Source organism: Sturnus vulgaris, chromosome 28 (genome assembly GCF_052056855.1).
Source record: "Sturnus vulgaris isolate bStuVul1 chromosome 28, bStuVul1.hap1, whole genome shotgun sequence".
NCBI lineage: Eukaryota > Metazoa > Chordata > Aves > Passeriformes > Sturnidae > Sturnus > Sturnus vulgaris.
This window is the reverse complement of record NC_142270.1, coordinates 591,744-616,919: the sequence shown is the minus strand read 5'-3', so window position 1 is coordinate 616,919 and position 25,176 is coordinate 591,744. Positions and strand designations below refer to the sequence as shown.

At 48.6% G+C, this 25,176-nt stretch overlaps 1 protein-coding gene across 5 annotated transcripts in view; it reads right to left on the bottom strand.

The window, feature by feature from the left end:
* Window positions 1–25,176, bottom strand: part of AAK1 (AP2 associated kinase 1) — a 71,242-nt gene that overhangs the window by 27,696 nt on the left and 18,370 nt on the right. For all 5 annotated transcript variants that reach the window (XM_088179900.1, XM_088179904.1, XM_088179903.1 and 2 more), the window contains 14 exons: window positions 21,974–22,092; window positions 19,764–19,872; window positions 17,289–17,431; window positions 13,297–13,418; window positions 11,832–11,913; window positions 9,905–10,037; window positions 8,578–8,681; window positions 7,547–7,626; window positions 6,659–6,813; window positions 6,295–6,575; window positions 5,894–6,103; window positions 2,610–2,833; window positions 1,816–1,973; window positions 1,362–1,478 (listed from right to left, as the gene is read on the bottom strand). In XM_088179900.1, coding sequence (XP_088036026.1) covers window positions 1,362–1,478; window positions 1,816–1,973; window positions 2,610–2,833; window positions 5,894–6,103; window positions 6,295–6,575; window positions 6,659–6,813; window positions 7,547–7,626; window positions 8,578–8,681; window positions 9,905–10,037; window positions 11,832–11,913; window positions 13,297–13,418; window positions 17,289–17,431; window positions 19,764–19,872; window positions 21,974–22,092 — 2,037 coding nt within the window. The remainder of the gene's footprint in view (window positions 1–1,361; window positions 1,479–1,815; window positions 1,974–2,609; window positions 2,834–5,893; window positions 6,104–6,294; window positions 6,576–6,658; window positions 6,814–7,546; window positions 7,627–8,577; window positions 8,682–9,904; window positions 10,038–11,831; window positions 11,914–13,296; window positions 13,419–17,288; window positions 17,432–19,763; window positions 19,873–21,973; window positions 22,093–25,176) is intronic.

The following is a 25,176-nucleotide window of genomic DNA, read 5'->3' as shown; positions in this document are numbered from 1 at the left end:
GGACAAAAGGACACACAGCCCACGTGGGGCCTCTGTGTCTGCAACAAAAGCTGCACCAGCCAGGCTGGGACAGGCTCCTGTCTCTGAGGAAATAAAGAGAAGGGCTGGAAGTGCCCAGCCCAGCACCAATATTTCCAAGATACCTTCCTAATGCCAAACCCCAAGACTGAAAAGTCACGGGGCACACTTTAAAGACAGACACTGCCAGGACTGACCATGGTACAGCAACCACAGAGCCCAGGGCACACAGGTGCTCCTCAGGCTTTAGAGAGGGTGCTCTACAGCTCAACATGGAGTTCCTGCTGTTCAGCATCATCCACAAAGGCTGATGGAACATCATAAACTGCTCACAGCTGGACAAACTCAGAAAGCAGCTCCCCAGGAGCACTCCTGTGTCAGAGACTACAACTCCTTAATTCCCCAGTAAGAACCAACATACCAAGCTCAGTTATAAGCTCCCCTAAATCTCCTTTTATAAATAGAAATAAGCATAAATGGATTTGTCAGTCCTTGCCCCACAAAGGATTCTTCAGCCTCTTCCCAGACTCCTCTCACCAAGAGTTCTTTTGCTTCTGTGAGGAGGCATCATCCAGGTGCATTTTCACCAGGGGGAGATCCCTGGCATTTGGAGCTCCCGGAAGCAGCTTTCCACCTCTGTGCTTAGCAGGTCTGAGCTGCCCTCAGTGAGAACTGAGGCTTCAGGATTAGTAATGAGCAGCAGCACTCACCAAGGGGTTCTGGCATAGAAGGGGCTGCTCACAGCAAAACCTCAGGACACAAGCACCAAAAGTGACAAGGACCAAGACACCAGACAAGGTCCCACAGGCAGAGGATTCTGCAGAAAAACTCCTCAGACCAGCCAAGGGCTCTGGAGTCACAGAGCCCAGCCAGTGCAGAAATTACTGCCTTCATCATTTAACATGTCAATTATGAGACTCTGCTCTCCTCCGAGAAGTTTCCCTGCTCACTCATCCCTGCTGCTCTCACTCTGCAGCAGAGACATTGTTATCCCTGTTCCTCTGCTCCTCCAAACAGATCAGGAGCTCTGACCAACACCTCCAACCTTCCCTCACTGCACATAGGTTTTACTCTTTGTTATGAACTCCATGGAACTTCCACACACTAAGAAGCTTCCTTGGTAACTTAAGGGGCTCAGTTTCTTCCCTCACCACAAGCCCCACCTCTGCCTCCACACAGTGTCCTAACTCTGCCACCCAACTGTGACAAGGGAATGCACTCTCCTGAAGTACCAACCCTATTGCCTGCAGCTCTCAGTGCCCAGTCTGTATCAGTTTTCCTTCCCTTTCAAAGAGGTTCTGACAAGAGCTGCCATTCCATGCTGTTCATGTTCACAGACTCACCTGGCCCAGCAGTGAAGGAAGGGCCACCAAAGGCATCGGCCGGGGCTGCGGATACAGCCGGCTGGAACCCCGGGATCAGGTTCTCTGTGGAACTGCCTGCCTTTTCTGGAGCCTTCCCTGGAATGCAGACCCAGAGTTAGGGAAAAACTTCTATTCTGAAAGTAGGCTGCTTATATGTATTTTTAGGACACTGTTCCACTAAGCGACTTAAGTCTCTTCCTGCAAATCCCAACTTGCAGATGAAGCAGAATTTAAACTGCAGCTTCCACAGGCACCTGAGCAGTGACACTGTCAAAGCAGCTTGTACCTCTGCCTTTGGGGCACCACTGAACTGCAAACAGAAACAAACTGGAAGGATTTAGCCAGAGGACTGTAATTATATGGGGTACCTGAGCAGTCCCTGGCATCTTCCCGTGCCAGAGCAGGCAGGTGTTAAAGCACCCCACAGACCTACCATCCCCCAGCTTTGCAAAGTCCTTGTTCAGCAGCTCCTCCGCTGTGAGCTTGGAGAAGTTGTCATCATCAAAGGGGTTCCACGTGGACACATCAGGAGGGTTGTAGACATTCTGCTGCGAGGTCCTTGGCGAGCCCGAGGGCGTGGTGGAAGCAGATCTGGATATGATCATCCCAAACAAGAGCCATTAACCTCCCACATGAAATCCTCTGGCCAGCACTATCAGCTGGACCAAGCTACTACACTCTAATGACTTCCCAATTAAAACATCCAGTGTAAGTTACTGCAGTCTCATGCTCAGAAGCCTGGGAGCACTGAGGGTGAGCACCCAAGGGTTAAAACCAGCATCCCAAGCATCCCACCAGGAGCAGCAGTGCCAGTGGGAAGGCTTCTTGCCTGCAGACACTGTAAAAGTGACCTAGCTCACTCCTAGGGAATCAGAGCCCCATTAAGATCTCCAAGATCACCAAGTCCAATCTTCAGGAAGTGCTGATGTCAATCAGTGAGAATGAAGTGCACAGCAGGGCTGTGGCTGAAATGACACTGCCTTCTGTGAGCCAGAGAAGATCCTGGTCACCCAAAGCCTTTTGGGAGCTCAGACAACTCATGAGCCCTAAACGGAGGTCTTGAAGGCAAAGACTCACTCAGAGTTTTGTGCCTACCTTCATTCAGAGCTTCGCATCAAACACCTCCCAGAGCGTGACCGAGCCCTCACTCCACACCCCACACAGAGTCCCTGGGCACCTACTTGGACTTGTTGAGGCTGAGCCCCCACCCCAGGCCCTGGCACGTACTTGGACTTGTTGAGGCTGGCCTCGGCAGCCGCAGCCTGCAGCAGCTGGGTGGATTTGCTGGCGGGCACACCGAACACGGCGCTGTGGGTGACGTCGCTGAGGATGCGGCGATGCCCCGCGCGCTGCGCCTTGGGCGAGGACGGTGGCGTGAGTGAGCCCAGCTTCTGGCCCTGTGCTGGGGCCGGGCCCTGAGCCTGGTGCTGCTGCCTCACCTGAGCCTGAACCTGCCAGGGGAGAAAAGCACAGTGCCTTCGCTCAGAACAGCGGCCACGGGGAGAAAACAGCTCCTGCTGGAGCACCCAGCATTCCAGTCATGGACTGGAGACAGTCTGGAGGGTAAAAACCAGACAAACAAAGGAACCATGGCAGGAGGGGATTTGCTGCTCTGCAGCATATCAGAATTACAGCACAAGCAGAGTCTCTCCCCTTTCTGTGGTGCAGCTCTGGAGGTAAAATCTCCAGTAGGACTTGAGAAAGGCTGGCTGGGCTCAAACCTGCTCAAGGGTAGAGAGGCCGAGACCTAGAGCAGAGGTGGAAGGAACTCAGACCTCGGTGTGTAGGAGTCTTGTCACAGGGATATGGTGAAAGGCAGCACTGCCTTCAGCACATAACGTGAGACTGGGTCAAATGCCTAAAGGAGTAGAGGTCTCGTTCAGAAATCTTGTGCAAAAAACTTTCTCTTAGGGAAAGGGGAAAAAAAAAAGAAAGCAAGGACCACAGGAGCAACATTTGTCATTAAAATGTGGAGGAGAAAATCAGGCACATTGGATTTAGGTGTGAGCCAAGACAACCCAGCTACAAACCCTGTGGAAGCTGCAAAGGGTTTCCTCACACTGATTTTCCATTGCCTTAGTCTTATGTTACACTCACAAACTCATAAATACTTGAAATACAGTTTGTAGTGATAAACAACAGCATCACTTGTGTTTGTGTGATTTTTCACAATCTGTCTGCAAGGGAGATATCACTCTGGATTTAAAACAGGAAAACTGGAATACAAGGAGCAGCAAGCTGTGCATGTCATCTCCCCTGCCTGGGCACTACCTCCCTGTTCCCAGGCCGTTTCCAACCAAGATGAAGGGCTTGGAAAGACCTAAGAGGGCAACAGGAGAGAGGTGCCCAATGTGGTGCTGAACCCTAGTGGCAGAAGGCAAACAATGAGGAGCTGTCCTGCTTTTCCTCTGGCATCCCAGCACACTCACTCACTGCAGAGAGGCAGAGTCCCCTGTCTGCTCCCCATGCACCCACCTGCTATGTAGGTCACTGCAGAACAGGACATTTAGTGCTGAGAGACAAAAGGGCAGCACTGAAATCACCACAGGAATGAAGGCAGAGCTTATTAAGCTGGAATCTCCCAATGTGAAAAGGTTTTGAAAGGCCCTGGCTAGGTGTCTTCTGCACAGAGATCCTGCTCTGCAGAGTGGGCTTCACTACCATTTTTTAAATGAGCCAACCACTGGTTTTCCCTCCTGACTGCTGCAGGAACAGGAAAGAGTCCAGATGTGTCCATTCTGATCAGCCTGCTAGGGGGATAAGGCTAATTTTCAAGCTAGCCGATTTCATAAAATTAAGACTGTTCTTGTGCTAGCAAATCACAGCATAGCTCTTGATTCAATGCTCCATTTGAGGCATTTCTGCCCTAAAAGGAACAGGGTAATAATGGGCATCACTCAAAACTTGTCTGCACATACTGAGAAGTCTCCCACCAATTTCAACAAACTGACCTGCCCCAGGTCATTCACCAGAACAGGAACAAGATCAGGAACACAACAGCTCCCAGCCAAACCAGAGCTGGAAATATAACAGGAAAGGGGATATGGCAGAGCCCTGAGATACCTCAGAGAGCAGAGCAAACAGCTGCCCCAGTTCATGGATTATGGAGTTTATTAGTCAAATGAACTCCTGATGGCACTTCCAAGGAAACAAGGAGAAGGGAATTAACTGGCAGCTCACAACAAGCCAGCATAAAGTGACCCTTAGCCTGGACTCAAACAGTAGTGTACCTCTGAAACAATGGAATCATGGAATGGTCTGGGGTGGAAGGGATCTTAAAGGTCACCCAGTTCCACCCTGTGCCAGAGGCAGGGGTGCCACTCACCCCGTGCAGCTCAGCCCTGAAGACTTCAGGGCTGCCATCAGACACTGCCTGCTTTGCACACCTGCAGCAAGGTACAGCACAAACACTGTCCGCTTGCTCCTGCCTGGCGCCCAAGATTACTCCTAGCACACAACCAGAGTTAGGGACACTCCTCTGAGCTGCCAAAGCCGGGGAAGAGCAGATGGGATTGCCCAGCAATGGAAGCAAGAAGCACAGCTTCCTCCCACAGCCCTGCAGAGCACTTTGGCCTCCTGGCACAGCTTCCTGCCCCTCCCTGTGGGCAGCTGCCTGTGCCTCTGCACTTGGATATATTTTCCATCAAGCAAAGAGCATTTATATTAGGTGCACATCCATATGATTAGTAAAGCGGGTGATTGATTTATTTATTTTTAGATATGGTGCTTTCAAAAGTCTCCTTTGAAAAGTCTCCCTCCCACTACATTTATTGAAAAGTTAACCCAATGCTAGGAACAACCAGGAAGCTGTTTGTGCCTTCCTCTGAGCATCAGGCAAACGTTTTCCAAACAAGAAGCAACATAAAGTAGTTCTGGCGCCTGGTGCCCATCCTGGTGTGTTAAGCACAAATAAAGTTTCAGAGAATTTCTCAGATGTCTTCTATGGCAACGTGATAGGGAATAGAGAGAAGCTGCATTAAGCATCTCATCTGCTTTCTATTCATCCATTACTCATCTTTCTGTGGACCTAGAGCACAATTCTGGAGTCCAGCATCCTGCTGGAATGAGAAATCCAAACAATTGCACATCCCTGAGGCAGGAAGGTCAGCGCTGACATCTGTGACCCAGAAATAACTGAGTTATTACTAATCGGGCCCCAGAACCATGGAATTGTTTGAGTTGGAAAAGGCCTCTAAGGTCACCAAGTCCCAGCATTTCTCTAGATCTACCAAGGCCACCACTATCCTATGTCCCCAAGAGCCACATACAGGTAACTGTTAAATCCCCCAGGAATGGGGACTCCACCACTGCCCTGCAGAGCTGTGCCAGGGCTGGACAACACTTTGGGTGAAGAAATTTTCCTAATACTCAATGCAAACCTCCCCTGGCACATGTGATCTGGGCTCTGTGGGTCTAAAAAGCCATCTGAGGTGTGCCCAGCACACAGGAGTTGGCAGAGGAGCATTCGTAGCCCAAGTGCCAGTGCCCCATCCCCTTCCCCAAGGTCTCACCCCCTGCTCCTGTGGCTGTGCCTGCGGTGCCGCACTGGGCTGGGCCTCTGGCTGTGCCGGTGCCAGGGGCTGCTGCTTCTGCTGAGTTGCTGCTGTGCTCTTCTGCTGCATGGCTGCCTGCTGGGCCATCAGCTGCTGCTGCTGCTGCTGCTGGTAGTAATTCTGCATCAGCTGCTGCTGTGCAGGCGCTCCTTGCTGCATCGCTGGGAACTAGGAAACAACGCTGGTTTGAGAGGTTGGAGGTGTGGTGACCTAGGCCAAATCTTGCTAGAGGACTGGGGATGCACTGGAAAATGCCTTAAAGTTGCACCCACTCCCCCCAAAAGAACAGGAAACTTGCCATAAACACAAAGCTCCAGCCCTGCAGACACAGATGTGATGAACCCGGTGCACACACCCACCTGCTGTGCCTGCATCATCTGCTGCTGCTGCTGCTGCTGGAAGTAGGCAGCCTGTTGTTGCTGTTGCTGCTGCTGCTGCAGGAGCTGCTGCTTCAGGAAAAGCTGCTGCTGATGCTGAGGGGTGGCCTGGGGCTGTGTCGAGGGGACCTGGGGCTGTGCCTGGGGCGCTGCTGCTGGCTTGGCCTGGGGTTGGGCTGGAGGCTGCTGGGGGGCTGCTTTTGGCTGGGGGGTGCTGGCAGGGAGCGAGGGCTGGGCACTGCCCAGGGCAGCTGGGCCTGCAACTGGGACAAGAATCCAAACCCAGCATTAGGCCACTGCCCCGAGGCACACAGGGCTGCAGAGACCACACAGACATGTCACTCACCCTGTGGCTGAATGGCTGCCTGGGCTGTGGCTCTCTTCCTGGGTGTCAGGGCTGGCTGGATGGGCAGAATTCCAGGGTTGGGCTGGGTCTGTCCTGCTTTAGGTCTCTGGCGGGGTGCTATGGACGTTTCTGTCGTTGGGATGGGGTCTGTGAGCCTGGCAAGGAAGAAGGATAAGGAAGGGCAGTGAGCACAGCCTGTGAGTTGGGCAGCTGGTGCACAGAACACACAGCAGGGTTAAACACTCACCCACTCTTCAGCTGGGTGTGACTGACAAAGGTGAAACACTCACGGGCACCCAGACACGCCAAGCACAGTAAAACCTCCTGGATGCATTCACAACAATTAATCCAACACTATCATTCTGACTTCTCTGCCAATCTGCATCTTCTCCTGGTGGACAGCTGGGACTTGTCAAAACCACTCAACTTATATCCAACTATTTCCTACAACATATTGCTTGAAACCACTCAGACTTCTGAATGAGCACATGAAGGACACAAACCAGCTCATAAGCAGCTGGTACCTTTGGGCAGAGATGTCTAAACTGCCATCTTTAGATGTACTTTAACTTTGGTACATTCACCCCAGAATCAGGTCATTGAACTCTTCTGATCTCTGCTCAATGTTTACCGAGCTCCAAAAATGCACAGCAAGAGAGAGGAGCAGCCATCCCCCCAGCCTTCTGTGGTTTGTAGATACCAAATTGTTCTTGAAAACTAACGAGTCTGATATCAGATTGTTTCTGGGAGCTGACTAATGGGAGAATAACTGTGCTCAGTCACCATTTGGCAACTGAAGTCCTCAAGGAAGCAGCTAAATACACCTCTGCTAATAAACAACAGAGACAACAGGCAACAAAAGAGGGAGTAAAAAACAGGTGGGGTTACCTGGCCTTTGGTTGACTCTTCTTTGCAGCAGCTTCACTTGCTTTAACTGGGTCTGGGAGTTTAGCAGGAATTGGAGAGTTCTGCAGATCCCAAAAACACCCAATTTGGTATTTTGAGGGCAGAAAACAGAGTCAAAAATAATGTGCAAAAACATCACAATAAAATAGGGAGATCTGGGGATTCCCAAAGTAATTACTCCTCATGCTGGATGCGTAACAAACACCACAAGGTCCACGTCATGGGGAGACAGGAATTTGGGAGAGTCTTTACAAAGCAAGAAAAGAGGGCTCAGCTTTTTGACCACTGAACATGGAATGTGAGCACAAAGCTCCACAGCACAACTTGGGCATTTTTAAAAGACAACGACGGGATAGCAGTGACAAAATTTATTAATGATGCTATAAAAACATAGGCATAATAGAACCCAAACTATCTCTTATTCAGAAAGACCATAAATAAGCATGGAGAACATGGGGAAAAACCCTAGGTTTCTATTTATGTAGAAACAACAAAATAAAATGTCTGCCACAGGTGTCCATAACAACAAAAGGAAATAATTGTCAACTCCATGTTTCAGCTGAAGTCTCTAAAGACATACTAAGAAGGGGAAGACGGTTGTGTAAGGTCTGATGCAGTTCAAATGCCAAGTCCCAGCCAACAGACCCAGAGCTGCTGGGTTCAAACCCAAGTGCAGGCCAAATTACACATGCTGTGATGAGTGTGCCTGGAAATCAAATTGGTTTCCCAAGCATGGCCTAATTTTCCATGTTCACATGCACAAGATTTCTTGGTTGGCCTCACACTGGTGACTGGGTGAGGAGGTAAATCAGGGACAAACAGAAATAAGGAACATGAGAAAACCTGATTCCTGACCCAAAAAATCCAAACCAAACTGTGCTGTTACACACAAACAAGACCCTCCTAATTACAGAAATGGGGAACAACCAACAGAGCAGAGCCAAATGCTCAGTATTCAGCAACTGCCTCCCCAGCCATTCCCAGAGCTCCCCTCAGGCCACTCCTCTGCTCACCTGGACATTCTGCACTGGGCAGTCCTTCTTGGCCAGTTTGAATGCAAAGTAGGAGACTTGATATATGTCAGGTCTCTTATCAGGGTCTGGCTCAAGCATGTACCCTTGAAGAGACAGAGATGCTGAGATCAGAGGAACAGGACACACAGATGCAGGGCAGCCAGCTGTGGCAGCACATAAGATTTGACACAACAAAGGACTTTTTTGTGCTGAAGGTGCTGAGGCCCCAGCACAGGGTGCCCAGAGCAGCTGTGGCTGCCCCTGGATCCCTGGCAGTGTCCAAGGCCAGGCTGGATGGGGCTTGGAGCAACCTGGGACAGTGAAAGGTGTGTCCTTGCCCATGGCAGGGGCGGCACTGGATGGGCTTTAAGGTCCCTCCAACCCAAGCAATTCCACAACTCCACGTTTGATACAGCCAGGTGCTAACAGAGTGCCCTGCCTCCTTCAAAGCACGTGGTCAGTGCATGCTCAGCAGGGCTGAGCTGCCCATGGGCCCAGCTGGGAACAGGGCAGGACAGTCAGGATGGACCAGGACAGATCTTCCAACAGCGCTGGGACCTGCAGCTGCTACCAAAGCCTTTGGAGCAAGGAGGGGAAATGCTGCCTGGCCAGGGAACAGCACTGGGTGGGACTGGGCACTTCCAAGTGAACCCACAGGAAAAGGATTTGATCCAGCCCCAGTGTGCCAGCAGGGCAGGGAGACAGGGCAGCCACAAGCACCAATGCAGATACCCCCACATCAGCTAAGAAAATACCAGCCTGCTCTGCAAACACATCCAACTCTGTGTGAGTCGAGACTGTGGCAAGGAAAAAAAAAAGTCAAAAGCTGTGCTGGAAACAAGAGAGCTGCCCCAGCTTTGCCAAGAGTAGTGCATTGTACACTTAATTACACATTCACTCTAGTCAGTGGGATATTTATAAATCATTTCAGTTCTGTTTCCCAGTTCACAGAAGATGAATTCTTATCACTAGCCTAAGCCACTGTAGTCTTTTCAGTTCCTTATCCAAACAGATTTATGACTGAAGAAATACGTTTCTGCATAAATAGGCTTATTGTGCCAGTTTCTGGAGGACTCAAACCAAACGGTTGTCTGTGTTCCTGCCTTTCCACAGGGCTCACTCCAGCCTGGCCAAACAGAAATCTCTTTGTCATGACTCTCCAAGAGTGATCTCCTAAACTAGTAAAAGATCACTTTAACCACCACTCTGTGTGCAAGCAAGCCTCTGAAAAGGAGAGAAAAGCTCATGGTTTTGCTTTAGGGGCAGGGGCTGTAAGAGCAGAACCCCGGTGCTGTTTTTCAGCCCTGTAGCCCTGTCAGACACTCACGGATGAGGCAGTGCATGTCCTGGGAGTGCCTGGAGTTGTCTGGAATGGTGAAGTTGCCATCACAAATGGCCACCTGGCTCTCCCCAAAGGGCAAGGTGAAGTAGCACAGCTTGTACAGCAAACAGCCCAGGGCCTGCAGAGAGAGAACAGGACAAGGATTCACCAAACTGAGCCCAGCAGGCCAGAGCTTCGACAGCAGGCAGGAGACTCCTGCTGATGTCAGGCCTGCACCAACACCCTGTGAGGGACCTGAGACAGGCACAGCTGCAGACATGATGAACACATGCAGAGCTCTCCCTCGCTAGACACTGATCTGGGGGATCATCACTCTCCCCACAGCTCTGCAGACCGCGACCCTTCGTGTCATTGAACAGGCAAAGCCTTTCTGCCACATACCAGCAGGAAAGAGCGAAGTAACAGCACAAATAAATGGCAACCATCATCATTAATACATCCATTCTGACAAAGAGAAGCCCAAACTGTTTCAAAGATTAAGTTCAAACAACCTTTCAACCGCTATAAATAAATGCCAGGGAAGTACAGCTCATTCTGCAGGCTGCCACCCTTCCCTCTACTGCCACGCTGCTTTTGGCAGCAACAACCACCACCTATTGCAAAAGAAAACAGTTTTTGCACAAAGGGCTAATTATGAAACACTCCCACCATCTCAGAGGAGAGAGCAGGAAACATTTCCTAATCCTAAGAAACTCATCATCAGCTCATCTCTTTTGTCACAGGATTTCACAATGAAATTGCACTCTGGTTTAAAATAACCTTGATAAGATTTAATGGAAAGGGAGGTTTCCAGAAGGACAAGCACTGGAACAGGCCTGGAAGCTGAGGCCACACTGTGCTCACCACCATACACTGCTCTGGACATGCTCCAAGTGTCACTGGAACAGAACTCCTGCCGTGCCAGGAAGAACAGAGCCTTTGGATCACCCCCTTTCCACACTATTCCAGAAGGACTGCAAATCCTGGTTCACCTCTGGCTGCCTTTGAGGCCCTGTCCTTTCTCACTATCACAGCTGTGACTTCCCCTCTCCACTCACTCCAGGCCAGTGACCCTGCACAGTGCAGGGCTGACCCCACAGACGCCTGGCTAAACCTGCTCCCACAGGAGCTGCTGCTTCCCCAAGCTCACTGAGGGCACTTTCAGCAGATGTCACACCAGCAATTCTCCCTCTTGTAGATGCAGAACTATTGAACATACATCAAAGCTCTCTTTTTCTGCTTCTACCATGTTGCTTCCTAGCTCAGGACTCCAAAAAACACAAAATATGCTCCCAGTTAACATTTTAAACACTTTTAAACACATGTGCTGAACTGTCACGCCAAACTACACTCCAAACAGCACAGACTCTTTCTCACCTCTGTCTCACCCAAAAGAGCCTTCTCCCCCTGACCAGGTTAGCCAGGAATGGACTCCAGCACAGCTGGATTTTGTTCTCACCATGAGGAAAAAGCACGGCAGGATTGCCCTGATCATCAGAAACAGTGCAGAAGTTTGGCCTTTGGCCAGTTTGACAACTCAGTCCTGTGTTACACAGGATCAGCATGCTGCTGCTGCTGCTGGGGCAGGGCCATTTTCTCAGGTTTCTGCTCAATTTTGACCAGAACTTTGACTCCACACACTAACAACCCAGCCCAGGCACAATGAGTCACAATACCCTGAATTTTTTGGTTTAACTCTTAAGCTATGATAACATTTGCCCTGATCAACCCTGGAGTTTCATCCATCTCTAAATTCAAACCACACAGGAGGAGTACACACAGCTGCTCCACCAGCCTCCCTGCTCAGCAGGAATTCATCAGACACATCATCAGAGGAATTGTTAATTCAGAAAGTGTCCAGGCCAGCCCCGTTTCCCTGCTGCGGCAATGAAAGCAGCCTGGCTGGAACATGCCCAGCCATTTCCATACATACCCAAATGTCTGCTTTTGTAGTGATGAGCTTGCCACTGTACAGGTTCACCATCTCTGGGGCTCTGTAGGATAACGTTGTGTACCTGCAGGGGAAGGTGCATCAGGGAGCTCAGAAGGGGTATATCAGGTAGGTCATATTCCCAAATAATTCAAAATTCACTCTTTCCCACCTCATTTTAAGGAAAGGGTTGCTAAAGATATCTATCGGAAAAATCTTCTAACAGCATCACCTGCTACACACCTCAAACAATAAAAAAACCCTTCAAACTGCCCTGGGAAGGCAAAACAGTAACCACAATCCTTTCTAAAGCACAGAATTCACCACAAAACCGTGCAGTCATTTTAAGAACAGAAACATTCAAGGATTCAGAGCATTATCAAGGTCAATAATCAAATGTCCTCTTCAATGCCCTCACTGCAAGGCTGTGGCCAATTGTATTACAGAGATTGTAACTGGATATATGGCTTCAAAAAAGTATATTTCCACACCAGGAGTCCTGCTCAGACCCACTGTAGCAAGGGATGGGTCACTGTGTACCTCAAACCACAGTGAGAATACGCCTCATCTTAACAGATCACAACAAGCAGAAAAGCTTGGAAACTGCTCCACAGATTATGAAGCTCTTCTGATAAGATTTCCTACCAGCAGGTCTGTCATTTCTGCCTGCTGCTTACCCTGATCACAGGAAAGCATTGCCAAAGGCAAAGGTTTTGTAGGCTTAAGTGTACAAATAGGGCGTTCCAAGGGGACTGCAACACCGGATTAGGAGCACTCTGAAAACTCCAGTCAAACAAATGTAGAAAATCCAGGCAGGTGTAGCTGAATCCCAACAAAATAGAGGCATCTGTACCCATTGCAGAAAGCTTTAGTAACAGGAGTGGCAGGTCTGAAGCAGGGATGTTGTCAGAACTGAAGCAAGGCCAAGGATCTGGAGTGTGCTACACCTCTGATTCAGGGCTCGCTGAACTGCAGGTGAATCCCCCCTTTAAAAAGCACCAAGGAACATCAGAGATGTGCCAGGACAGCTGGCAGTGCGTAGGGCAGGAGGAGGAGCTGGACTGAACCCCTTCCCTTGCAGAGCCAGGATCAGCCTCAGTTAGTGCCCGGGTCTGTGGGGAGAGCAGCCCAGCAAGGATGAGATTGTGCCACCCCTGTCTGGAGCTCAGAGAAGCCAAGACAGATGAAGGACAGAGACAGCCTGACCCTGCACAGGGCAGAACAGGACTGCCTCGCCGAGGTGCAGCTGCTTCTCTGCATTAATTTCAGTCTTCCAGGTCCAAAGCAATTACATCAAGCTCAATTTATTGTTTCACCTTCCCCCGGGCACTCACTCACCTGCAGCAGACACTGCCATGCAGCACAGCAAATCTGCTGCAACAGGCTGAGCAAAATTAATCCCAGCACAAGAAAAAATTACTCTTTAAACACGAAGTACAGCTGACCTGAAAAGGCAAAGCACACTTACTTCTTGATCTCCTCCTCGACTGCATTCACCCCTTCTGTTTGAGGGTTCTGGAATTTGTTTGTAGCACTTCCAAAGTCACACAGGACATAGTGGCCACGGTCATGCAGCAGGATGTTTTCAACCTAGGAGCATCACAGACAGACACAGAATCACTCAGACAAAAAAATATTCAGGGTTTGTTTTTTTTTTTTTCAGATGAGTCAAGATTTTAAGTGCCTGAAGATATATCAGACATATCTGATACTAAAGCCTAATGTGACAACAAAGAAAACAGGCATCAAAACTCTGTCACATCTCCTAAAATAGAAGTCAAATGATGGAAGCACAGTTGTAACACTGCCTTCCATCCTGCCACTCCTCCCTTCTCCTCCTGCAAGCACATTTCTTTGCCTCTTTTACGACTTCAGGGTCCCAGTGCCTGTGGAGCTCAACGTTCCTGAGCTACTGTGCCCCTGGTCTGGCATCTGAATTGGGGACAGGAAATCCAAGCTGTCCCAGCTTTACAAAGGGCTGTAACTCCTCACTGTCTATGGGGCAGAGGGAAGGCAAACAAATACACACACTTCCACCAAATTAAAACACATCTCCACGTCTTTGCTTGCATTTTACCTGTCCCTCAGGGTCTCGTTCAAAACAAACCTCAGCACATGCTCGCGTTTATTTGCATGTTCTCAGAGTCTGCGGGCTGCCCCACAGTCCCTAAACAGGGGCTGTAGCAGCAGAGGCTCCTCCAGACTACTGAGGAGTTCCCCTTCTTCCAAGTATTATTTGGTACCTTGAATCAGGCAATAGAAACAAACAAAATCAGAAGAAACCTTCTCCTCAATACTCACAACTGAGCATTAACAAAACTCTACCTTGTATCCACCTAAGAAAATTGCCTGTTTCAACACTGACTTAAAATGTGTGAAACCCTGCGTTCAGATCTTTGCTTTGGTAGAGCATCCCTGTGTTCCAACTCCTCATCTGTGCAGCAACATTAACGGCATGTTCTCTTGAGAGAACACACCATTTTTTATGTCTTTATCTTCAATCAGTGTCAAATGCTCAGATACAACAACGAGATAAAACATACTGCTCATACAGTTCAAAATTTAAAAAATCACCACATAAGCGTTTGCTAACAAAATCCTTTGGAAGCAGAGCTCCCCATCAAGGATGATCTTTACAAGAAGGAAAGAAAAAGAAGGAGTCAGCATTTTAAGCATCAGAAAATGCAGCCAAATCAGAGCAGCTGAGGGGGAGAACATTGGCTTGAAACCAAGGGTTAAACACGCCCCTTCCCCCTCTGCCATCCATCTGCTTTGAATAAAGCACTGCACACAGATGTTCTCCCCAGCAGATCAACACTGGCAGCGTTATTCCTGCTCTCTGCAAACACTCCTCCAACATTGCCCCAAGAGTCCTCCCACTTTATCTGGCTGAGAAGTCTGAGGTGATTTTCACTCCAACACTCTGTAAGGTTTGTTAAACATCAGCACGGAATTATCCAGCAACCAGGTTTGATCAGTAAATGCCAGGAGAAGGAAAAAATAAACACAGCAAAAGAAATTATTGCTACCCACTTCCAGGTCAGAGAAAAGTGTCTTTAAAAGGAGTATGAAGGTCTCTTCTGGTCAAACACTCAGAAAGCTGCACTCCAGCTTCCAGCACTGCTAACTCTGGCTGCAGCCTCTGACACACCCAACACAGTCAGATTTAGACCCCAAACAAAAGCCTTTAAAGGAGATGACGAGTTGTCTTAAGTTTTGCTGGTTATGGAGTGTAGTCAGCTTCAGTCTTTCCAAAATAAATGCTTCTTTGCTACAACAGAACCAGAGTCATAAAAACCACTGCACAGATATGCTGGGGAGGGATGAGGACAGGTTTTCTTTAGCTGATTGATTCAACACCCATGACCTTCTCCTGAGAGCAATGGCTTCAAGGCCAGTATTCCTGAGCTCAGGGAGTGATCTGAGAGGGATGCACGACCAGGGCACACTCTCTGGCTGCTCTGCAGCATACAAGGCACTTCCTCATTTTTAGGAAAAAGCAGCATCAATATACCCCAAAGCACATGAAATAAGCATCACAGCCTGTACTGCACAGCAGGCAGTGCCACAGCACCTGAATCAACCACCAGCCCAGGAAGGGACCCCTGAACACAGCCAGGGGTGACACAGGATCTCTTTGTGGTCCTTACTCACAGTGCCATGTGCCCTTTTGCCTATGGACACGCTGGGTAAAGGTGCTTGCTGTCCCCAGCTGTTGGTCACTTCCCACCAGCTGGGGACTGTGCCAACAGGAGGCTGTTCTGCTTCAGGCAAAGCCTTTGGGTTAATTCAAAATGAGAGCCAGGGGCCACTGAAACTCCTCCAGCTGCACTTGTCTGAAAGGGCTGAAAGCTCATTCACAGCATCCCTTCTGCTGGCAGAGGTCTCCAGGCAGGAACCTCCAGCACCAGAGCAGCATCAAAGAGCTGGAAGGCAAAAAAAGACCTCCAGGCCCCAGGCAGCTGCCTGCAAAGCCAACATCTGCCCCCCCTTCAGCAGGGTTATATTCATCCCAAGAAAACATCTACACAATGGATGACCCTTCTTACACTCAGAACTTGTACAAAACTTCTCTGGCCCTTAATCTGTCTTGGCTTTGCAACTCCCCCTTGATAGTATTATATTTTAACACAAATAAAGTCAAAATATATATAAGTATTAATTCTGTGTTAGATCTCCAGAGGTCACCATGGCAGAAACAATACACTACTCAAGCATAAAACGTCTCCAGGCAGAGAAGAGCCAACTCTGACTGTGGGCAAGCTTACCAAGAGTCAGGCCTTGCAAAACCTCCCCTGACCTAGACAGGCAACAATGCACTACACACCAGCCCAAACATCCCATTTCATCTGCAACTCAGGGCAGAAAGTAACACTCAAGATCAACTACTAATCCAGCACAGATGTCCCAAATTTATTCCCCTGCAACACGCTGAGTTTTGTTCTTTATTAAATCCCCCAGAGATTCACCGAAAAGGTAAGGGCAGGGGTTAATGTCAGCTGGGGAAGTTCCTGTTCCTCACCCTCTCATCCTGTTTTCCTGACCTATACGAACTCCTGCAAGCTGCCCACAGACTTTACAGATTTAAACCCAGGACTCAGATTGGTAAGAGATCACTCTTTTCCTCCTAGGAAGAGCCACAGGAGTTGCTTCTACATCCAAACCGACTGAGCAGTGGCATCACCGTCACTTCAAATATGCCAGAGGACAACAAACCCTGAGGAATTTTTCCCCTGTTCTGCTTGGCTCTCCTTGGTACACATGGCTCTGGCTCATGTAAAACAATGGCCAGTGGCACAAACAAACATCTGTGAGGGTTCTGAAAAAAGCACCTGCTCCACAAGGCACATCTGAATTTCAAATGCCACAGCAACCTCCTATTTGGCTGAGTATTTCATTCCAGCACTTTATGAGCTCGTTGAGAGCAAAGGGAACATCTTTTTGTATGCTGGATTACAGGCCTGGGACTTTTACCAAGATGGCCCTGCTGGCCCAGCTTTGTTCTCAGCTAAACATACAGAGTTTCACAACATACTTTCATGGCCAGAGCTCCAGAGGCCACTTTCAAAAGCTCCTAAAGATTCCTGCCCCAAGGCCAACACTTCTGGAGTGCTCCTTTTAATTTGGGTCCAGGAAACAACTCACAGCACACTTTTCACGAGCTACCTTAAATAAGCAGTGTTTCAGGTCACTGTGAATAATTCATCAGGTACATTCTGGCACGTGTGCAAGCCAGAATTATTCACAAACATTTGTGTTTAAGCAGATATATAGATGGCAAACATATGGTAAGTAGCACTGAGAGGCTCATTTCTTTTTTTATCTTCCAGTAGAGAGGTGTGTTTATGCCCACTTCCCCTCATTACCAGGAAGACAAGCACAGCGTGGGCAGCTGGCAGACACGGGTGGGGGGGTGAGCAGGATGCTCCCTCCATGCTGCACCCTGGAGCCACAGCTCACCTTCAGATCCCTGTGGATGATGGGAGTCTTGCACTGGTGCAGCCTGGCCACGGCCTCGCAGGTGTCACAGAAGATCTGCAGGACCTCGCTCTCGGTGAAGCCGGTCTGCAGGCGCTGGTTCATCAGGTTCACCACCTGTCCCCCTGGCAGGACAGAACACAGCAGGGACAGTGAGATCTGGACATGGCAAATCACAGCAGGGACAGGGAGCTCTGGCCATCCCAAATCGCAGCAGGAATCCTCAAATCACAGCAGGGACAGTGAGCTCTGACCATCCCAAATCGCAGCATGGACAGTGAGCTCTGACCATCCCAAATCGCAGCAGGGACAGTGAGCTCTGACCATCCCAAATCGCAGCAGGAATCCTCAAATCACAGCAGGGACAGTGAGCTCTGACCATCCCAAATCGCAGCAGGGACATGGTATGACCTCTCCTCCATCATGGGGCACACAACGAGCTCTGGCCACCAAACCCAGTCCATCTGACATCCCTGGTCCTGGGCTGCTCCTCAAACTGAGGCTCCACAGTCAGTATATGAAGGTTCAAACTAAATGCACAACAAACCTTCCCTGGAGGCTTTTTGCAATCTGCCCACTCAGCTTGTTTCATTCCCCTCCATCCCAGGGGTTTGAAGAACCTGTGGGCAAGTGTTACAGCTCACCTGGGCTCTGAGCAAACCTTCACACAGCCCACTTTGCCCTGGCTGTATCAGCACTCAATAATTTTCCTTTTTTTCTTCCAAGTAGGACTTCTTTTGTCTGACTAGAGGAATAAAAAGCTGAATTTGGGGCACCCACAGTCCATAGATTAGTCTGCCACATGTAAGCAAGAGGAGGGAAGAAGGGAGACACTCAGAAAACCCACACATTAAGTAGCTTGGCTGAAGTTGTTGACTGGCAAAGAAATTTAAAATCCATCTGTAACAGGGAAGCTCTGGACCAACAAGCAAGTTTTCATGAACAAGTCCTGAATTTGTCTCAGCTTTGGGGTTTTGTTGCTGTCAAGGTCTTTCCAAAACAATCTAGAGGTTTTTTCCTCCTCTGAACACCCCAGACAGACAGAGAAAAACTCCTTTCTGAAGCTCCGGAAAAGCAGTACTGTATCGTTCCACATCACAAGTGCTGGAAAACTTTCGTGGTAGGAAAGAAAAGCTCAGTTTAATGAATACTACAGCTTGAAGATTTTACACCCAAAATGAATGCAGTTCTGCATTCACAGTGTCTGCACAAAGACACTGATTTGGTTTGGAAACTGTCAGCCACAAAAAGAACGGAACAAGGGAAAAATCAGCGTGTAACAAGCATGGCAGTGGGAAGGCTGCAGACAGCAGCCGGCATGTGCTCAGCACAGCATCTGACAAGAGCCACGGGAGAAATGCCACCCTGCAGCTCTCCTCCTTTCAGACAGAAGGAAACTCCTAGGAAAGATGGATTTTACTTCAGCAGCCCAAAATTTGGTTACTGAAGCTGGGGGGGTGCATCTGAACAGCTCAGGTTTATACCTCCCTCCACAGTGGGCTCTGCACATGGGGCTGAGCAGGGATTTGCCAGCACTGCCAGGCCTCATGCTTACAGCAGTTCTTGGCAAGTTCAGGCTGAAGGTTCAAGAGAGCTTATGGAGAGATTCCTTCAGCAAAACTGCACACAAAGTTCTTCCTCTCACCAGCAAACAACTAGTGAAAGGCAGTCAAGATTCATGCAGCAAAACAAAGCAGCAAAGAGGACGTGGCAGAACAGAAGCCTGCACTGGACATGTTTACACACATCTACATGTTCTTGCTACAATGCTTTTGAGTTCAACGCCAGACAGGCTCAAAAACACCAATTTCCATCAGCTGCCACCATCCAAACCAGCCACAGGCTCCTGAAGTCACCTGGCCAAAACATTATTTTTGCTGAACACTCTTCCTGCGAGAAGCATTTGAGCCCAGCACACACATCATGTTCCAAACATCACATCCCAGCCACAAAGATCAAAGCTTTGGGACAGCTGGAAGAGCCTGTTTGGCTACAGACAGCCAAGCAAAAAGGTCAGAGGTTAGAGGAATGCTTTTTGACTTCCCATTATCCATTTCATGCTTCTTCCAGAACAATCCTAAGCCAGGCTGATGTGGAACAAAGCTTGCAATGAGACTAAAGTGAAGAAAAATTCCATTCCTGGCAGCTTTAACAGGGGCCACTTCTTGTGTGGACCATTCTAAAAACAACACTAAGATGTATTTAAGGGTTCTCCTTCACAACAGAGGAGACCCAGGATCACCCTGGGCAGCAGCAAAGATGGTACCAATCCCATTAGCAGAGTGAACACAGCCTCACGGGACAGCCACTTCTCCAGCCCTAGTGCTGGCTTTGCTCAGCTCAGAACAGCTTCCTGGCAGCTTAGGGACAGCCCTTTTTTCAAAAGGAAGATGTTGTGCAAGTTCCCTGTATGCACAGAAGGACAAACCCACCCGTGACCAACAAGGCCCCACTCACCCCGGCAGAAGTCCATGAGGATCAGCACTTCCCACACGTCCCCGCTGCTGACAGAGTTGATGCTGGAGTCGATGTAGCCCACAATGTTCTTGTGGCCAGACAGATCCCGCTGCAAGACAGACAGCCAGATTTGGACCAGCCAAATTCACATCATGGACCAGCCACGCAGAGCGAGCAGCGTTTTCATCTGGTTCTTCCACACTGCACAAGCTTCTGTCACTTTGCATTAATCGTCACTCAGAGCTTGAGCAAACCTGAGGTCTGTCTCTACCTGCTTTCCCTTCCAGAAGGATCTGAGACAACCAGCAGAGAAACAGCCAACCTGATGAATTAACTTATTCAGGTCTGGTCCAGGTTTTGCCACATTTCCTGAGGTGTGGCCTAGGCCAGGCCCTGGGAGCTGCTCCTCCTCTACAGGAGGGGAGAACAAGGCAGAGAATGGCAGTGGCCATACAGGACTTGTTGGCCTTACTTGTCTCATCTCCTTCCAGCTCTTCTGCTGATAAAATATATCTCAAATCTTCACATGCTCAAAAAAACCCACTGAAACAACAAAATAAACTTTAACCTTGCTTTTAGAAGTGCTTTATTTTAATTAACTCAACAGATTAAAGCACAAGTTCTCATATCAACGACTTATCACAGAATCACAGACTGGTTTGGGTTGGAAGGGACCTTAAAGATCGTCAAGTTCCAAGCCCCTGCTATGGAAACACAAGCTAAACTGCAGGGGAAAACGGTTTATTTGGGACTGCCAGCTTCACACACATTCCCAGATGGGACAAACAGCCCAGTTTGATGCTCAGCTTCACCAGTAAAGGAAATCAAGGTTCTGCTGGGCACATTCTGCTTTAACACTGTAGGGCTGCAAAAGCTGCAGTTAAGCATGAAATAATTCCTTATTGCAGAAAAGCTGGAAAAGAAGTAAACATTTCCTTTTAGGGATGCACTGGTTCTTCAGGACATAAACACCTGAGATAAGATCCAGCCCAGAAGCAAACAGCCTTGCCAGGTGAGAAGGACCCTCCTCACCCTCACTTTCCACAAGCCACCATTCCAAAGGCACCAAAGACATGGAGACAAGAGAAAGCAGCAGCAAGTGAAACCCAAATAAACAAGCTTTGTGAGCACAACTAAACCTTTGATGTGAGATCTAATCTCGCCTTTTCCCATGTAGCCACAGGGAAACCAAGCCCAAAGCTTCTCTGCGCTTCACAAACTACAGCATCTCACTTAAAAGGTATTAACCTAATTAAAAGCTACTTCAGAAATCACACACAGAATTGCTACACGTAGTAGTTTCTGATATAATGATCATCTACCCCAAACCTGTACCTCGTGTGTGGTATTCATTCACATTCATTCACCTCATTCACAAAATGAGGATTTCATATTTCCTTCCCCACCTGGCAGCTGCTCTAAATGCTCATCAGTATCTTTGAATACAACTTCAAAAGTGGCACTTCCCATGACTACCATGCTGCAAACAAGATTAGGCAAATCTATTTGGATCATCTCCATTTTTGTCTTTGTTTAGAGACGCTAAGTTTAAAACAGCTATTAAAAATAGCTATCCCCATCATATAAATCCTTGTGTCCAATAAAAGTATCCCAGAGCTTATTACAAATACTTTACATTTCAAAAGCCCTGGCAGCAGCTACCCCACAAATACTGTTTTAAGCTACCAACCTCACTGATGCAGAGATAACCTTGATACTGACCAAAAGGATTAGAAGATGTTGTGATACAGATTTATCTCAAGATGGAGGTCTATCATTCATGCACTGATTTCAGTTCAGAGATATCAGAATCATCAGCCTTTTCTCATCAAGTTTAAAAGGCTGAGGACTTGAGATCTCAATTGAAGATTGTGAGACTTTGAATTCCAACACTCCCAACCATGCTCACATCTTCAGGCCTTTCTTTTCCCATTGAGCCATGCAGTTCTCCCCTCATCTTCCTAGAATTCCCTGTATTTTTTTCAGGTACCAGGTTTTCCTTGTCCACTGCACAGGAACTTCTGAAATAGTTCAGTACTAGATTTTCTGATTTTACTGACTCCAGAGGTCAGGTCTTTCCACACAAAAGCCATTTTTGCAAGGAAAATGCAGTTTGTGACCTGATGCCACAGAGTTCACAAGCAGAAGGTGACCAGGCTCCCACCCCTCTGCATTCCAGCCTGAGGGCCCAGCACAGAGCAGGGACTCACCATGATCTGGATCTCTCTCTTGCAGACCTGCAGGTCGTACTCGTTATTGACGTACATCCTCTTCAGTGCACACTTCACCCCATTGCTCGTCCTTACCAGGAACACGATTGCAAAGCCACCTATGCAGGACACAAAATCACCTGTTCATTAACAAGAAAACTCTTGACCTTTGCTCCCAACCCTGTCCCTGCCAGGAGAGTAGAGCAGGAAGAGGGAGGGCACTGAGCAGCTCCCACCACCCCACAGTGGGAATGCTCCTTCCCATGCCCATCTCCAGAGCTCCCAGCTCTGCCTGGACAGTTATCTCTAGGAACCAAAAGGGATCCAAGGGGGTAATCTTCAATTAATGGCAACAAAGTTAACACCTAACATCTCTATAAAAACAAGCAATTACACCATTTCCTGGTCCTGCCAGACAGTCCCTCATTGCTCCATTAATTCCCATTATGAAGAAGAAAGCTGAAGGACAGCAACACTGCCTTGGACAGAAATTGGAGCTACAGATCACCCACTGAACCACCAAAGGCCTAAACTTAAAAGGCTCTGCAACTTTGAAGCATCTAAGTTACTTTACAAAGCTGATTTGTGCAAGAAACAGAAGAAACATCTACCACACGTGGTTTGATGTTAATGCTTTTAAATCAGGACAGAAGAAAAGGGAAAATCCCACAATTCATTCTGTGGTCATTGCTATTAGTAAAGTCAGGATTCCCAAGATAAACTGACTTGTTTCAGATGAAAGCCTTTCATCTCTGCCAGCTCTGCTTCCAAATACATAGGTTTACAATTGCAGTCCTGGCAGAAATAGGAAGCTGATGGAGGATGGAGAGGTAGAGGCATCAAAAGTTTCACACCTGGCTCCGGAGATCGGAATGAATTTGGGCAGAGTGGCACAGATCCAAGCAGCCAGAAGTGCTGCATGCTGGTGAAAAAGGAGGCACAATGACACTGCTGATGCCACGACCTAACAACACCTCATCTGCTCTCCTTGCACTGCACACATATTTCTTTTACGTTCAAAGACTCATAAAGCCCAGCTCACAAGTGAATTACATGTCTTCAGAAGTCCCACTACAAGGGGAGTAGCAGTTACACACCACAGAATTACACAGCACAGAACTCAAGTGACATCCCAAAGAACTCTCCAAGTCTGAGCTCTCTGGTGAATTCCATTAACCACCAGATCCCCACTAAACGCAGTCCCAGGGATGTGTTTGTGCCTTACAGTAACTCAGCACTTGCACGGGTTGCCCCTGTCATGTGACACGTAACAAACAAAGCCACACTTGGGTAAAATTCACTGACCAGAAGAGAATGAAAAAGAGCAAATAACCAGACAACACTGCCGTGTTTAAGGTACAACTCTCCCTGTTTGTTTTCAATGGCTTTTATGACACTACAGCTCCTCTTCCACCCCGACACAGGAGTTACACACACAGGTAACACACCTGCCAGCGAACTGCTCAGCAGGAATCTCTCTTGGCGGGCAAACCCCTCAGTTTTACACAGCACAGTTTGCCACAGGAACTAGAGCAGGGTTTCCAAGGAAGCCCCACTGACTTTCAGAAGCAGCCTCAGAGATGCAGCCTGAAGATGCAACAGAAAGAAGAAACAAAACAAAACAAACACTCCTCCTCCTTCCCCCCTACAGAAAAACCCTACCAAAAAATAAGCAACAAGACTTCAACTAAAGGTCTTGAGAACTATACCCAGGCTGCAAAATGGACACTCAAATTCAGAAAACTGGGACATGCCCTGAGATGCAGCACATCACAGCTGCTCGAACCCCCTCGCAGCTCTGGAGGGGCCTCCTGCACAGTGCTCAATTCAGACCCAAAAATAACCCTGACTCTCTCCCTGAAGCTGCTTCAAGTTGAGGATCTCAAATTACAAGTAATTTTTAAGAGCTTCTGAACCCACAGCAGTAGCCTTATTGTTCTCCCCAACCACATTTGTCTCGTTTTTGGAGAATAAATCCACACATCCCACAGTGACTCTTTAGCCCAAAGGGTGGCTGTGGAAGAGTAACACAGCACTGCACTGATCTTTCTTCCCCCTCTTATAACCCTTTTTACTGGCAATTGTGGCCATCAAAGTCACACCAAAAAGCAGCTCAGGAGCTGTGCCCATCAGAAGAAGCACTGTTTGTAGAGCAAACACAGCTTAGGTGTGACAGCAGAGGGACAGCAGGACCCACCAGATGGCCAAGTGTCCCTTGGCAGCATGAGCCAGCCCACAACAGCCCAGGAGACACTGAGCTATGTAGCACCTGGGCTGCAGCCAGCACTGCTTATCCAGGACCTTGTGATGGACTTCAGAGCTCCCCTTCCCCCAGCACTTCCAGCAGAGGAGGGGGCATTCACAGAGGCTGGCGAGTGTCTCCCATGGGCTGCAGCCCTGCCTGGTCACTGCCCACTCCACAGCCAGGCTTTGCCCAAACATGTCACCCATCTGAACTCTGTTTTTCAGAGTCAGTACCATGCTGAAAATCATATGCTTACCTGATCTTTGAACTGCTGACAGCTGGTTAACCCTTCCTCCCTGCCCACTGTACATCTACACCACCACCAGCACCTCCTCAGCCTCAAGGGCTTTCAGCTTCCAGAGCTCCAGACCACAACCAATTTCTCCCTCATTTTTCCAGTCCAACCCCCAACTTGGCTAAATCTGGGTAAGGTTGAAAGGAAACAGATCAAAGATGAATTTATAAGCAATTATGATGAAGCCCTGCCAGATGCACATTACAAGACCATTTACTACTGCTCTCAGAGAACAGCAAGACAACGGCCAGGCACTGCCAGCTCCAACATAAAGATGATCATCCCAGGATCTGAGCAGCTCCCAGCAGCCAAGGTCGGCTCAGGAGCATGCGCTACACGTGGCCAAGGAGGGTGGGTCACACACAAGCACAGCTTAGAGGCAAAGTATTCCAGGCACCAGGAACATCCCCATATCTCTGCTGCTAAAGCCTCTTTTCCCGTACACGTGTGGAAAGCAAAAGGCACGAGACCAGTGTAACAGAATAAATAAATCCAGAGACTTGCAAGCGCCAGAAGGGACAAAAGCAAGAGCTAAGCCTGAGAGTCACCTCAGAGGACAGTTTTCCCCTGTATACATGCCTGTGATTTAAGGTTCTGAAGGAACTCTTCCCATACCAGCCAGCAAAAGCTAAAGTATTATTCCCATTCTAAATAGTGAGAAGT